At 43.1% G+C, this 13,436-nt stretch overlaps 1 protein-coding gene across 2 annotated transcripts in view; it reads right to left on the bottom strand.

Moving 5' to 3' along the window:
* CEP131 (centrosomal protein 131) overlaps positions 1-13,436 on the bottom strand; it is a 41,627-nt gene that overhangs the window by 19,988 nt on the left and 8,203 nt on the right. The window contains exons 3-17 of one of the 2 annotated variants that reach the window (XM_025166060.2): positions 13,027-13,121; positions 12,661-12,778; positions 11,579-11,691; positions 9,740-9,853; positions 9,097-9,258; positions 8,112-8,229; positions 6,870-6,989; positions 6,566-6,734; positions 5,970-6,067; positions 5,552-5,734; positions 4,905-5,096; positions 4,363-4,500; positions 3,906-4,031; positions 3,456-3,572; positions 219-248 (exon numbers count right to left, since the gene is read on the bottom strand). In XM_025166060.2, the coding sequence (XP_025021828.1) occupies positions 219-248; positions 3,456-3,572; positions 3,906-4,031; positions 4,363-4,500; positions 4,905-5,096; positions 5,552-5,734; positions 5,970-6,067; positions 6,566-6,734; positions 6,870-6,989; positions 8,112-8,229; positions 9,097-9,258; positions 9,740-9,853; positions 11,579-11,691; positions 12,661-12,778; positions 13,027-13,121 (1,893 nt within the window). The remainder of the gene's footprint in view (positions 1-218; positions 249-3,455; positions 3,573-3,905; positions 4,032-4,362; positions 4,501-4,904; positions 5,097-5,551; positions 5,735-5,969; positions 6,068-6,565; positions 6,735-6,869; positions 6,990-8,111; positions 8,230-9,096; positions 9,259-9,739; positions 9,854-11,578; positions 11,692-12,660; positions 12,779-13,026; positions 13,122-13,436) is intronic. The other variant, XM_007419860.4, reaches the window with a different exon arrangement.

The raw sequence follows: 13,436 nt of genomic DNA, 5'->3' as shown, positions 1-13,436 counted from the left end.
AACTGTTCAGCTGGGCACTAAGTAGGGAAGCTGAAGAGGGCATCATTATCAAAGTCAAGGAATAGCACTTTGCACCAAATTGCAATATTGCCATACATATACCCCCAAGAGAGATACAGGCATAGCCTCCTCTAAGAAATTCAAGAAAAATTACATTTAAAGGATCCAGACCAGCAAAAAAGACAAAGCCTGAAGTTAACAGCGTGCACAAAGTTTACCTCACAGAGGGGGCCCAGAGTGCGCCAGACCTAAAGAGAAAAAGGGAAAGGTGAGAGAAAGAGGGAAATGGAAAGAGTGTGAAATAAGAGAGTAGGAGGAAAGAAGCAAGGATGCAGAGTACCAATTACTTCTTAGCATAGGGATGGTATTTCAAACACATCTGACCAATGGTAAGAGCAAACATTGTTGGAATATTGCATCTGTTCAAAGTGCTTTTCAAGGCAGGAATAATCCTAACAGGCCTCCAATTTTTACTGAGGGTCATGCTAAAAAAACAAATAGCTACCCCTTCTCAGAACCTCCTTAGTTTAGGCTGCTTTGCCCAAATAAATAATAGACAGCAAACCCTATCTGAATTTTCCTTACTGTGGATAATTAAGCCACAAAAGTAATTAAATTAACCTCTGATGCTGTTGGTCATACTGAAAGATGGAAACATGACATTTCTACTCTCCCACTTCCATCTGCCAGAGACGGGAACACACGAAAAGCCCTGCTGGGCCAGACCAAAGGTCTACATCCTGGGGCATTCTGCTTCCCATATTGGCCAATCAGATACCATAGAAAAGCTGAATGGATTTTGCCAGTGAAGCATGTTCAAAGGGGTATGGCACTAATTGTACATGTTTACCCAAGATAAACCTACAGGTTTAGGAGTACAACCTCTGCCTGAGTAGAGATACTACTTCTCCAATGGAACCGAACATATTAGTTATTTATTATTAAATTTGTATGCCACCCATCTCCCCCAACGGGTGACTCTGGGCGGCTCACAATTAAAATAAAAAATCCATAAACAATTAAAAATACCCCATAAATAAGTAAAAATATTTAATCCATTAAAAATCAACTATAAAAACAAACCCTATATATAAATACTAAAAACTTTCAAGATGGGGGGGCACAGTCAATTACCCCACAAGCCACCTCCACTGGTGCGAGCCCCCATCCGGCCCCCAGGCCTTCTGGCATAGCCAGGATTTCACACCTTTCCTGAAGGCCATGAGAGTGGGGGCACACTGCACCTCGGGAGGTAGGTTGTTCCACAGAGCAGGGGCCACAACAGAAAAGGCCCACTTCCTAGACCCCACCAGTTGAAATTCCTTGACTGGTGGGGTCTGCAACATGCCCCTTCTGCCGGACCGAGTGGGGAGGGCTGATATAACAGGGTCAAGGCGGCTCCTCAGATAACCTGGTCCTGTGCCATGAAGGGCTTTAAAGGTGATAACCAACACCTTGAATTGGACCCGGAAGCAAACCACCAACCAATGCAGCTCACGTAACAGGGCGTTATATGTGCCCCCCAGGGTCATTCGGAACTGTCCTTGCCGCTGCATTCTGCACCAGCTGTAGCTTCTGGATACTCTTCAAGGGTAGCCCCATGTAGAGTGCATTGCAGTAATCCAACCAGGAGGTGACCAGGGCATGAGTGACCGTGCGGAGGGCCTCCTGATTGAGGAAGTGGCGTAACTGCTGCACAACATGAAGTTGCACGAAGGTACTCCTAGTCATGACTGCCACCTGGTCTTCAAACAGGAGTTGTGAGTCCAGGAGGACCCCCAGATTACGCACCGGCTCTGTCTGGGGTAGTGCAACCCCAGCAAGAACCAAAGATGATAAACTCCCAGATCTTGAGGCTCCCCATACCCACAGCCACTCCGTCTTACCAGGGTTGAGTTGAAGCCTGTTGTCCCCCATCCAGGCCCCTACAGCCTCCAGGCACCGCAAGAGGGTAGCCACAGCATCACTTAGGTCACCCGGGATGGTTTCATGTAGATGTTAAATAGGAGCGGCAAGAGCACCAAACCCTGAGGCACCCCATAAAGTAGGGGCCATGAGTTGGACTTCTCGCTCCCTATCAACACTGATTGGGTTTGGCCTTGGGGAAAGGAGCTGAACCAGCACAGCACTGTGCCACCCAGCCCCAACTCCTGCAGCCAACCCGAAAGGATACCATGATCGATGGTATCGAAAGGTGCTGAGAGGTCAAGAATAGCAAGGATGGATGCGCTACCCCCATCCCGCTCTCGCCAGAGATCATCCAAAAGTGCAACCAATGCTGTTTCTGTCCCATAACCGGGCCTAAAACCTGACTGATAGGGCTCCAGATAATCTGTTTACTCCAGGATTCTCTGAAGCTGCCGTGCTGCCACCTTTTCCACCACTTTCCTAGAAATGGAAGGTAGGAGACTGCACAAAATTGTCCAGAAGGGGAGGATCTAGCGATGGTTTCTGGAGGAGGGGGCAGACAAAAGCCTCCTTGAAAGGCTTCAGGAACACCCCCTCCTGCAAGGATTAATTGACCACCGCCAGCATCCACTAGGCTTTAACTAACCAGGAGGGACAAGGATCTAGAATACAGGTAGCCGCACTAACAGCCCTGAGGACCCTGTCCATTATGCTATTGTGTCGAGCCTTATTGTTATAAACTCATATTCAGCATTACAAACTGATCATCTAACATGCAGTAGGCTTAGGCATTCTGCTTTGTAGCCTATGTGCAGCACTTAGCTACCCAGTACAGGGAAAATGAACTGGGACTGGGCCCAAAGCCCAATTTCATCAATATTTTTCTATTATGAATCCACAAAATTGGAAAACTCTACAACAATTACATATTTTTACAAAATACAGAAAGAAATAGAAAAATATACTTTACTCTTTCAAACCAGGGTGCATTTCTAAGCTCAAGATTTTAATTAACTTACCCCAATGATCATTAAAATTCGTTTATTCCAAATACAAATTCTATTCAATTTGGCTAATGAAGAATTCTCTTGCCAGCTTAGGTTGCTAGAGAAGGAGCAGGAATTTAAGGTAACATGCCATATGACCCCCAGAGAAGCAGCTAGGCCATCAAGCAGATCAGGACAAATAACCGTAGAACAGCTAATGAATGAGCAACGAAAACATTCTGGTGGGCTTACTTGAGATTCTTTCAGTCACATATTCTATTGCAGGTGGGAAACCAATTCTAATTATATTGATTACAAAAGGAGATTGGGAACCTATTATTCATACACACACACGTACACTGGTATAAAAGATAATACAGTATTTCAGTCTTCCCATTTTACCAACATTCTCTTGACTGATGCTTTCTGGAGGGCATCAAACACTGTTTGATTTGTTTGCACTGCGCAAACTTCAGTCCAAGTAAAGTCTAGTCAGGTACTTTATCTAGTTGCTCTATAGCTCTCCCAACCTAATTAGCCATGCTAATGCCATTTCCTCACCAACTCATGCTGCTCTTGCATCTGGGCAATTTTCTTCGTGTATTTCTGATCCACAAGCTTCAATTCAGACACCACTGCTTCACATTTCTCACTCAGAACTCTCTTGTCATCGATGAGCTGTAGAGATGGATGCAAGGGAATATTACTGAGAGCATACCCTACCCATTGTCTGTACTAGTGTGACACGTTAGCTAGCTAGCAGAGAGTACCTGGCCTCAAGCTGCCATCTTAAGCATGTAGAAATGGAAGCAAAACCTACCTTCCCCTTTCTAACTGAGCATTTCATCTCAGAATGCTAACTGCTAGCTAATATTCAGAGAGAATTCTGAAGAGATATGCCAGCAGTACAAGAGATGTTAGGGGGCTACAAGATAGGGGACAGAGTATCTTCATATTCCCAAGTCCCATATACTTAAAAAAAAAAAAAAAAAGAGGAGGAGGAAGGATTACCTGATCAATGAAGGCCAGGTGCCGTTGGATTGCATTCTCATACTGCTCCCTCTGCACAGCCAGCTGGTGATTCAGCTCTTTCTGTGTCTCTTTAACATGCCGCCCAGTTAACTCCCGCTGTTGAGCCTGCCAGGACAAAGGGCAAAACCAGAGGAATTAAGGAAACCCAAAAAGTAGGCTATGTGGTCAGCCAAAAAGCAAAAAAAGGAAAGAACAAAGGACATGTAAACATAGCCAATGTGACTCCTAGGTAGATCATCTGTTCATATGGATTGTTCATCACCAACAACACTGAAGCCTGAAAAGGTAGACAGACAGACAATGCCTCTTTGGCAGCTCAGACTTTTAATTTCATCCATCTTCCCACACAACAGAGCTAAAGACTGGGTTCTGTTACACAGACCTCCTCCTCTCTAGCATATACAGACCTACCAAGAACCAGGCTCTGGTCACCCACCAGTGCTGTCTGTAGTAAAGCAATGGCTCTCTTCTTCTCTTCTACTTCCAACCTTAGCCGCAGGATAGAGCTGGTAACTTCTGTGGCAACTGCTGAGGCCTGATCCAGGTGGGCTAGCTCTTCTTCTGCCAAGAGCCCCTAGTAGGTGTGACAAGCAGCAAGGGAATAGTCAGACTGAGGTACAACCCCAGCTTCCTTCACCAATCTCCTGTAAGGCTGGAAATTAAGATTCCTTCTGTGCACTAATACAGCAGTATTGAAAGGTTTACTTCTTATAAGAAACATCCATCCTAAGCAACAGAATTGTTATTTTATATATGGCAGACTATGTTCCTCATTTCCTGAGGCAGATCCAATTATCTGAAGCTTCTCAATGTATTTTAAGAATAGATTATTGGAAACCATAATGCCAATACCAGCTTAACAGCTTTTAAACTCAACTATTTTTTGTTTCAGGCAAATGTTCATTACTTGAAACAACCATGTTCCCTGTCCCCCTACCCACCCCCCATCTATAATATTCTATATGTGCCAGGATTCACCTCTTGCTGTGAAGCTGAAGCAACAGATCTGGGTCGTTCCTGCTCAGATTTTTCCATCTCATCCAAAAAACTAATTATACTCTGAAGTTTTGCTTCTGACAATAATGTTCCTTCTTCAGGGACTCCTGGTGAGCAGTTGAGTTTTCCAAACTTCTCTAGGTTGTCGGTGGTTAGAGAATTTGAGTCCATCTCCTGTATTGCAGGGAAAAATTCTTGGGATCAATAGACTTGGACTAAAGTGGCAATGCCAAACAGAAGGATTTCAACTTGTGACTATTGGAAAAAACAATAGTTGTATGATTCCACTGATAGAAACAACAAGATGGGAGGAATGGAGCTTCTGAAAAAGGAGGAGATGCTTTCACCAGTTTCCCCTTGGGGATAACTATAAATGTTTTGAAAACATTTACAGATGTCTTGAGTTTGTGGAAAATATTTCAGCTAACTCCCAAAAGTCCACTCTAAGCAGAGTATGTGATACAAAGCAGGGAGCAACGGCTGGTACGTGCTTTTCATTTCCAGGGTCTCTTCCCTAAACCACTTCTACTCTATCCCAAACAAATTCTGGACAATTTCACCCAAAACCATGAAAAAGGATCTACAGAGAAAAGACAGCACAACATTCACATCTGTCTTATTTCAATTACCCCATCTATCCAAGCATATTTGTCTTCCTTGAAAGTCTTTGGTTGTGGCAGCAGTTCTGGCTCCTCTTCCAAAAGCTTTAGAGTGTCTAGTAGCTCATTAAGGGTTACTTTGGATTGCACCCTACTGGCTGCAGTGATCACAGTCTCCAGATCTTCACTGGGCATTTTTCCGGAGCTCACATCCTGGGAAACAAAATCCATGTGCATGAAATTTTGTGAAGAATTCTAAATAGACACCAGTACATTTCACTCAACAGCAAGGGGCTCATCCATCTCTTCTCTAAAGTTTGCACGGTCTTATACTTCCCAGCCAAACAAAACATTTCATAATACAGAAATTGGGAACTGTACAAATAATAATTGAGGAATAAAAGAAAAAAATATTTAGGCTTTCAGGAGCATCAGAAAAAGGTGACACCTGTGGCTGTTCTTCAAGTACTTTTTGTCCTGGGACAGAGAGAGATGCCATGGCAGAAGCTTCTTCTATATCTACTCCTACAAAGTGGAAGTTGGCATCTGTAACAGTAACAAAAAAGCATCTGCTTCAGTAAGAATAAGGGCACCACGAGAACTCAGAATTGGTGTTTTTGTTAAATGAGAGAAAGTACATTTTCCATTTCGAGAACTGGAGTGGAAGACTTTACAATGTTATCGTTTCCAAGTTTATTTTTGAAATGATTTTTCTTGGTTTTCCTAGCAATTCCAAAGTGTAGCTATCAGTTCCTTACTATGAATCTATAAGGATGCATCAGCTGCCTATCTCTCTCCATTAGCACTATTTGCCTGTGTGCAATTTAAATGTTTCTGAATTTACTCCTTATCTTAAGCATGTTATTTGCTGCTCCTCACTGCATTGTAAGGGCAAATAATACCATGTTGCCATTGGTTTTGATAAGGTTATAGAAATGTTTTGTGTCTAATTGATTCAGTATGCACACACTAAAGCTGAACTAGAGAAAGGCTGTTTAGGAGACACCTGGGCCAATTGTTCCAAGATCTTCCATTATTTCTCACCTGCATTGTTGGCTTTGATGATGCTATTAGCAGGACTGCTATTTTTCAAAGAGCTAGCTTTCTCTGTTTTCCTTCTTCTGGCTTTTTTGCCTTCTTTCATTGCTGCCAGCTCCTCCTCCACCAATCGTTGAGCGTCTAAAGCTTTTTGGGCTCGTTTTTGTTGCAGCTCCTAAAACAAAACAACTCACATTACTGTTCTGTTAGGGCTTACTTCCTCCTCCACAATGAACTTCTAACTGAATAAATCAAGCAAGACAATGTCTTCTAACCCCCAGGACTAGCAATATTAATAGCAAGTGACTACCTGGATGGCTGCTCTTCTGGCAAGGCGAGCTTTCTCCTCTCGTATCTTTTTTCTCTCCTCATCTCGTCTCTGTTGCAAATCCAAGATGTTGCCCTCATCTGTGAGCTGCTGCTGCTTTTCCTTTAAAAAATATACAGCACAAGCATTATGAAGCTACATGATCAAGATCCCACTCCAGGACAAAAAAAAAGCCAACTTCCCTTATAATCTAACTTCAGCCACACTGCATACATTTAAAGTTTGTGCCAAACAATTTAACATTCTTAAAAAAACAACTCTTCTGGAAGCATATGACACAGCTGCACACCTTGTTAATGAGCACATCTCTATTTTTGTCCAGTATGTTATTACAGGTAGTCCTCGCATTACGGTAATTGGAACTGGGATTGGTGTCGCTAAGGGATGTGGTTGTACAGCACGATGTTATGTGACCATATCACTTAGCGATAGCAATCTTGGCAGTCCCGCTTGCTGATGTAACCCCTAGATGCACGGGTCCTTAAGTGGGAAGTGGCAGGAGTCCCAGGTAAGGAGCACAAGGGTGCTGTGGGAGGGTCTGGGAGCCCTGGTGCAGGCTTTGTGCGGGTCGGAAGAGGGTTTGGGAGGCCCGGCACAGGCCAGGGAGGGCTGGCAGAGGCTGTGCATGGGCGGGGGGTGGTGGTGCTGCAGGCAGAAGCTACTTGTGACCTTCCCTGCCAGCTTCCCCATTGAGTTTGCCTGTGGGAAGCTGGCAGGGAATGTCACAAATGGTAATCACATGATCGTGGCTCCCAGCAACATCATAATTGTAATCCAGGCACCCAAGTGCCAAGATTATGATCATGTGACTGCAGGGGTGCTGTGATGGCTGGAACTTCGGGGACCGGTCATATGTCCATTTTTTCAGCACTGCTCTAACTTTGAATGGTTGCTGAATGAATGGATGTAAACAGAGGACTACCTGTATTTCTTCTGAAGACAAACCAGCAGAAAAGAACTGCAGTTATCATTTCAGAGACAGAAATCAGATGGATCAAAACAATCAAACTACTGTAGACAAATCTGGAAATTTATATTGATCTGTCCTAACCCCTGGCAGTTGTTTGTATCTTCTTAGGCTACAAATTGTTGCTGAATCTGAAGGCTTTTCAGACCTCTGTGGGCTAACTAAGAGTTGAAGAACTTAGGAATAAATCTGAGGCACTGATTTTCTGTAGTTACCAAAGTCAGAAGCTTTTTATAGAATATGTAAAATAGACAGACCTCTCTTTTGGAAGCTAACAATCGTCCAAGCTGAGCTACACCTTCCTTGTGTCTCTGAGAGTGCCGTCGGTACCAGCGCTGGATTGTCACAGCAGCCAAATTGACTTGGTTAACAAATCTGAAACAACAGAAAAAAAATCAGATAAATTGACTATTGCTTTCCAACTATCATGTCAAGCAAAGCAGTTCCTGCTGTTAAGAAAGGCACAGAAAAAGATGGTATCCTTGAAGAACAGATCTTGACCACAGGGCTTCCACATTCAGAACAAGCGCTCCTCCCTCCAGTTTTTAGAAATCCATGGGCAGTGTTCAAAAGTACATGTTCTAGGAAGGTGTGAAAATATACTATTTAGTAACTGCAAATAACATTCTATAAAACAGCACGCAGCCACCCAACACCTCATTCATATCTGAGTGTCCTGAGACTCTGCTGCAGATATTGATGGCTAAATGGCTTAACAGTGCATTTTCAGCCCATTTTTCAAGTTTTAGTAGTTTTAAGGGTATTAATAGATGCAGTTTTCCTCTGTAAGGCTCCTCATTCCTATTTTGCCTCTCTTCCAAAGGAAAGAAAATGGCCCTAATAGACTTATTTGGCTGGGATTTAGGTAGCTTTAAAAGCTGGAATCATAGTGGTTTGCCTCTGGAAGACTTCTGCTCCTATTTCCACCCTTAATTCCCCTCCCAAAAGGCTGAAACATTTCAGGCAAGCCTCTTCCAGTGAATTCATAGCATAACTGAATGGTCTCTGTTATCCTTCAGAAAACTGGGAGGATGAATTGCAACTTTTATTGCCCAAACTTTACCTACTTGCTGTAAAAGAATTGACCTATCAACTGGAAATTACCAAATCTGATATGGTAATTAACTGATAACCCAGTTATATGCCTTCTTTCTGAACTGTCATTTAGCATCCTCTGATTTCTCTGCGTAATTTGCTATTTCTTCCTATTATCTTTTTTCCTGTCAGTTTCTTCAGGCTTACCGCTCAGCCTCCTCCTCAGACACTTCTTGGACCCTAATGGGGTGACTGCTACTGCTGGTGTTATTGTTCCAAGCCAGGATGTTGCTGCTGGAAAAATTCTTCTGAGATTTCATGTAACTGCTGCTGTCTGTGTCTTCATTAGAGGTAGCTTTGATGATATTGCTAAGAAAGGAGACAACAATACACTGCTCAAAAGGATCCCACAGAATGCTGCGAGTCTCTTCAATTTAGGATACAATAAGCGATGCTTCCCATTTTTCACTAGCCTATAGTGTGATTTCTCAGGGATTGCTGTCTTGAAGAAGAAACCACTTTTATATAGAAAACATCAGTATTTAGCAGTTGCTGAAGAATGTCTTCAGGTGCTGAAGAATCTCTATTTGCTCACATTTAATCCGGTTACTGCTGATATGAGACATTGTACTAATATGAAAAAAAGACTAAAAATGCAACTTGGTAATTCAACTAAGCAGGAGAGTGTTCAGGAGTCATCTGTGTAGTTTATTTATGCTTTTCTTTTTGAAAATAATCCTTCCCCTTCATCTCCTGCAGCTTGCTCACGTTTGAAATATTGAGCAAATTGCTCTTCAGCTCCTAACTTATCACTGAAAAGAAAGCTGTGACAGGAATATACAAGACTTACTTGAGTGAAGTTGTAGCTTGATTGGAACTCTTTGGCACAGATATCTTGTCTGTAGTAGAGTAATTGTTATGCACCATAGTGGTGACACAGTTGCCCATGGCACCTTTGTTACTCCTCATAAAACAGAAGGAAAACGTGTCAGCATGCTTCCGTAATAATTTCTCCAATATATTACCAAAACAGACCAGGCATCTGGAGCCTTGCTACCTAATAACTATTTTATATTCAATGGATAGCCAGATTTTTGGAATCAGTTGCATACTGGATACTGTCCTAGATGCTGACATAGAGGTGTCTCTAAAATAATGAAAACAAGAATGAACTGTAAAGGATGGAAGTTTTCAAACTTCAGCATTTACAAGTATGCTAGCAATATACCCTTTTCTGTTCTAGCAGTATTTGTTGCTCAGAACCTGGCATCAACCATACTCAACTATTAAATCAAAGTACTAATACTTTGTACCATGGCAATGTTTTTGCAAGTTAATGTCAGCGTTTTAGCTGAATGACCAGACGTTAAGCCTACTACCTATACAGGTAGTCCTCGACTTACAACCACAATTGAAATCGGAATTTTCATTGCTAAGCAATGTGGTTGTAAAGTGAGATGTCATGTGACCATGTCACTTAGTGTCGACAATCCCAGCACCCTCCACTACTGTCATTAAGCAAATTCCACCAGCTATTCCAGGCTTGGTTACTCCCAGTCCTGACCCTCAGTAAGGTAAGGGACTGCCTCCAACTCCCCCCACCCCCCCATCTCTGCCCTTTTGGTTGCCCTGCACCCTACTTTGTACGACACCAAGCAGCCCCAGAACCGTGTGGCTCTGGGGCTGCTTGCCACACCCGCCCCAGCCCAGTCCCCAGAGACCCCTGCTGCCCCACGTTCTGCCACCCCAGCTGCCCTTTGCTGTCTTCTTGCTCCCGTTGCTAACGAAGCATACCTGGCCTGGCCCTTTGTACCAAGAAGCCCCTTTGTGTGAAGCCAGCAAAAACAAGCCCCTCTGCAAGCCGTTTCTTGGACAAACACTTCCTAAGTGTGACTCCCTGAGCCAATCCCTGGTGCTCTCCCATTGGGCGAAACTGCTTCCTGCCTTCCCCATTGGCTGGCATTCTTATTTGTGCCATACTGCTAGGCAATAATGATAATAATTGCCAGCCATGCCAGCCAATGGGAAAGGCAGGAAGCGGTTTCGCCCAATAGGAAAGTGCCAGGGGTTGGCTCAGGGAACCACATGTAGGAAGTGCTCGCCGGAGAAACCACTTGCCAAAGGGCTTGCTTTTGCCGGCTTGGCACAAAGGGGCCTGTTTTTGCCAGCTTGGTGCAAAGGGGCTTGTTTTTTCCGGCTTGGTACGAAGGGGCTTCTTGGCACAAAGGGCCAGGCTGGGCATGCCTCATTAGCAGTGGGAGCAAGATGATGATGAAGGGCAGCCGGGACAGTGGAGCGCAGGGTGGCAGGGGTCTCAGAGTGCAGGGTGGCAAGGGTGACTGCAGCTGGGACTGGGCTGGGATGGCTGTGGCTTCCTGAGGCGTGGCAAACAGCCCTAGAGCTGTGCAGTTCTGGGGCTGCTTGCTGCCCCACAAGGCAGGGTGCAGAGCAACCAAAGGGGCAGAGATGGGGGAGAGGGGCAGGTGGGGGGAGTTGAAACACACTTGCAATGGCAAGTGCGGATGGGCTGCCAAGTGCCCAAATTTTGATCATGTGACCATGGAGGGCTGCTACAGCAGCCATAACTTCGAGGATTGGTTGTAAGTCATTTTTTTCAGCGCCACTATAATTTTGAATGGTCACTGAACAAACGGTTGTAAGTCAAGGACTACCTGTACATACTTCTTACCTATTATTGGCAGTGAAGTTAGCTGCAAGTGGTACACAGATTTCCTTCTTTCTCATGCTTCCAGAAGCCTCCCGAGTGCTGGATGGGGCAGGAAATATCCTTGGCTGCTCATCCTGTACCAGATGACCAAGAATAAGTATAGATGGAAGTAATAATTCACAGATCTTCGTCAGATATATTTTACCAAGAACTCTTCTCCTCCCTCAAGCAAAAAATTGCTCAATCTCACCAGTTTTCACTACAAACTAGTGAAATAAATTATTCTTGTTACAGATCGCTAAGCTTTGCAGATAGATTTAAGAGTACTTCAAAACAAATAGGTTTGTGCTGAGTTGGAAGTCTCTAAACAGAGTCAAGGGCATTTCTAAATCAGAGCAGAATCAAAGGAACTTCAAAAGCAAAAACAGGAATCAAAAGCACTCATAATATAGCTCCTATACAGCTTTTGGATAACTTGTGCTGATGACAGCTAAACCGGATACAAAGGAAAGTGTAGTAAGATGCTAAAAAGTAAAAAGAGTTTAAATGTTTCTCATAAATAAGAAGGCTATGATAGAAGGCTGCTCATATGCGACATCATAAAATCCTTTCTCGATTTTATAACCCAGGTTTGACTCTTCATGCTGCACCAGTACTTAGCTCCATAAGTCTATGAAAGTGATGGCAGAAGTCTTGCTGTAGGGTGCAGCTTTCCCACTGCTATTTATTTTTATGGACAGAAGTATATTCTTGCCCAGAGGAAAGTGCAAACATTACTCAACAACTGCATGTGATAGCCACTTAGGCACATTGTACACAGTGCTCATTACCGTGACATGTATAGTAACTGCATTGTAGGGGTACCTTGCATTTTTCTAGCAGTCAAATGGCAATGCTGTTGTCCTAAGGGAAATGTACTTTTAACACAGCAGATGGGCTAGGAATTTGCTTTTTGCAACAACTGACTTTTGACATAATAAATCTGGAAAAATCCTGAACGTATGTACAGATTTAGCAATATAGGTTTAGCAATATAAAGCTAAAAGTCTTGGGACTGACTTCAAAAGTTTCTCTCATAGTTGCACATGCACTTTAGCCCTTACTAGGATGTTCCAGGTAGTTTTCTTTTCTGGGGAATCTTTGCTTAGACTTGCTAGCTTTTTTCTTCCACTTGAGCTGCTATTAAACAAAGTCAGGAAGTCTTCATGCTGCTCTGCAGTACTAAAAAGGAAAATTACAAGATTAATTTGGAATTCTGCAAGGGTCTACACATAGTATTGCTTTGTCCTTTTCTGAAAGATATTTATTCCTATAAACTACTCCAATGTTTCATGCTCTATCTAAAGGATATATCATAAAACGAAAATACTCAGCTTTCCCAGAGTTCTTAAAGACAAGTACAAACAAAAGAGGTTCTAAGACATCTTATATGCTAGTCTCCTTTTTCAGTAAGTATCTTTAATGCTCACATGAAGGCATCATTCATCTGCTGATTAACCTGAGTTGTACTGTTGGATCTTCGTAAGTTGTTCATAGCTCTAGAGGTGGCAAGCCCTGCATCTTCCTGAAAGACAAACAATTTGTTACAAAGCAAAGTAATACCTACACCTATGATTTCATCAAGGCAAAAACTCTTACACAGATATTAAAACCACCTGATCTCTACCATTCTAGCCTAGTAACTACAAATGATAGAATAGTATTGTCTCCAGTGGAAAGGTAAGAGTTCATTTGGTGGAACTACATGTCACCTGTCCTTTAAAAAACAAAAACATCCCCACACTCAGAATTATACCCACACACCTGCATATCACCAAATTACATATAAAAACATGCTCATTACATTGAGAAAAATACCATCTTATATTTGATTTATTTT

This window comes from Python bivittatus, unplaced genomic scaffold (genome assembly GCF_059951505.1).
Source record: "Python bivittatus isolate LINGU-HERP-01145 unplaced genomic scaffold, Pbiv_v1 ctg000220_np1212, whole genome shotgun sequence".
Taxonomy (NCBI): domain Eukaryota; kingdom Metazoa; phylum Chordata; class Lepidosauria; order Squamata; family Pythonidae; genus Python; species Python bivittatus.
The sequence above is the reverse complement of the archived record's forward strand: the minus strand, read 5'-3'. Positions and strand labels throughout refer to the sequence as shown.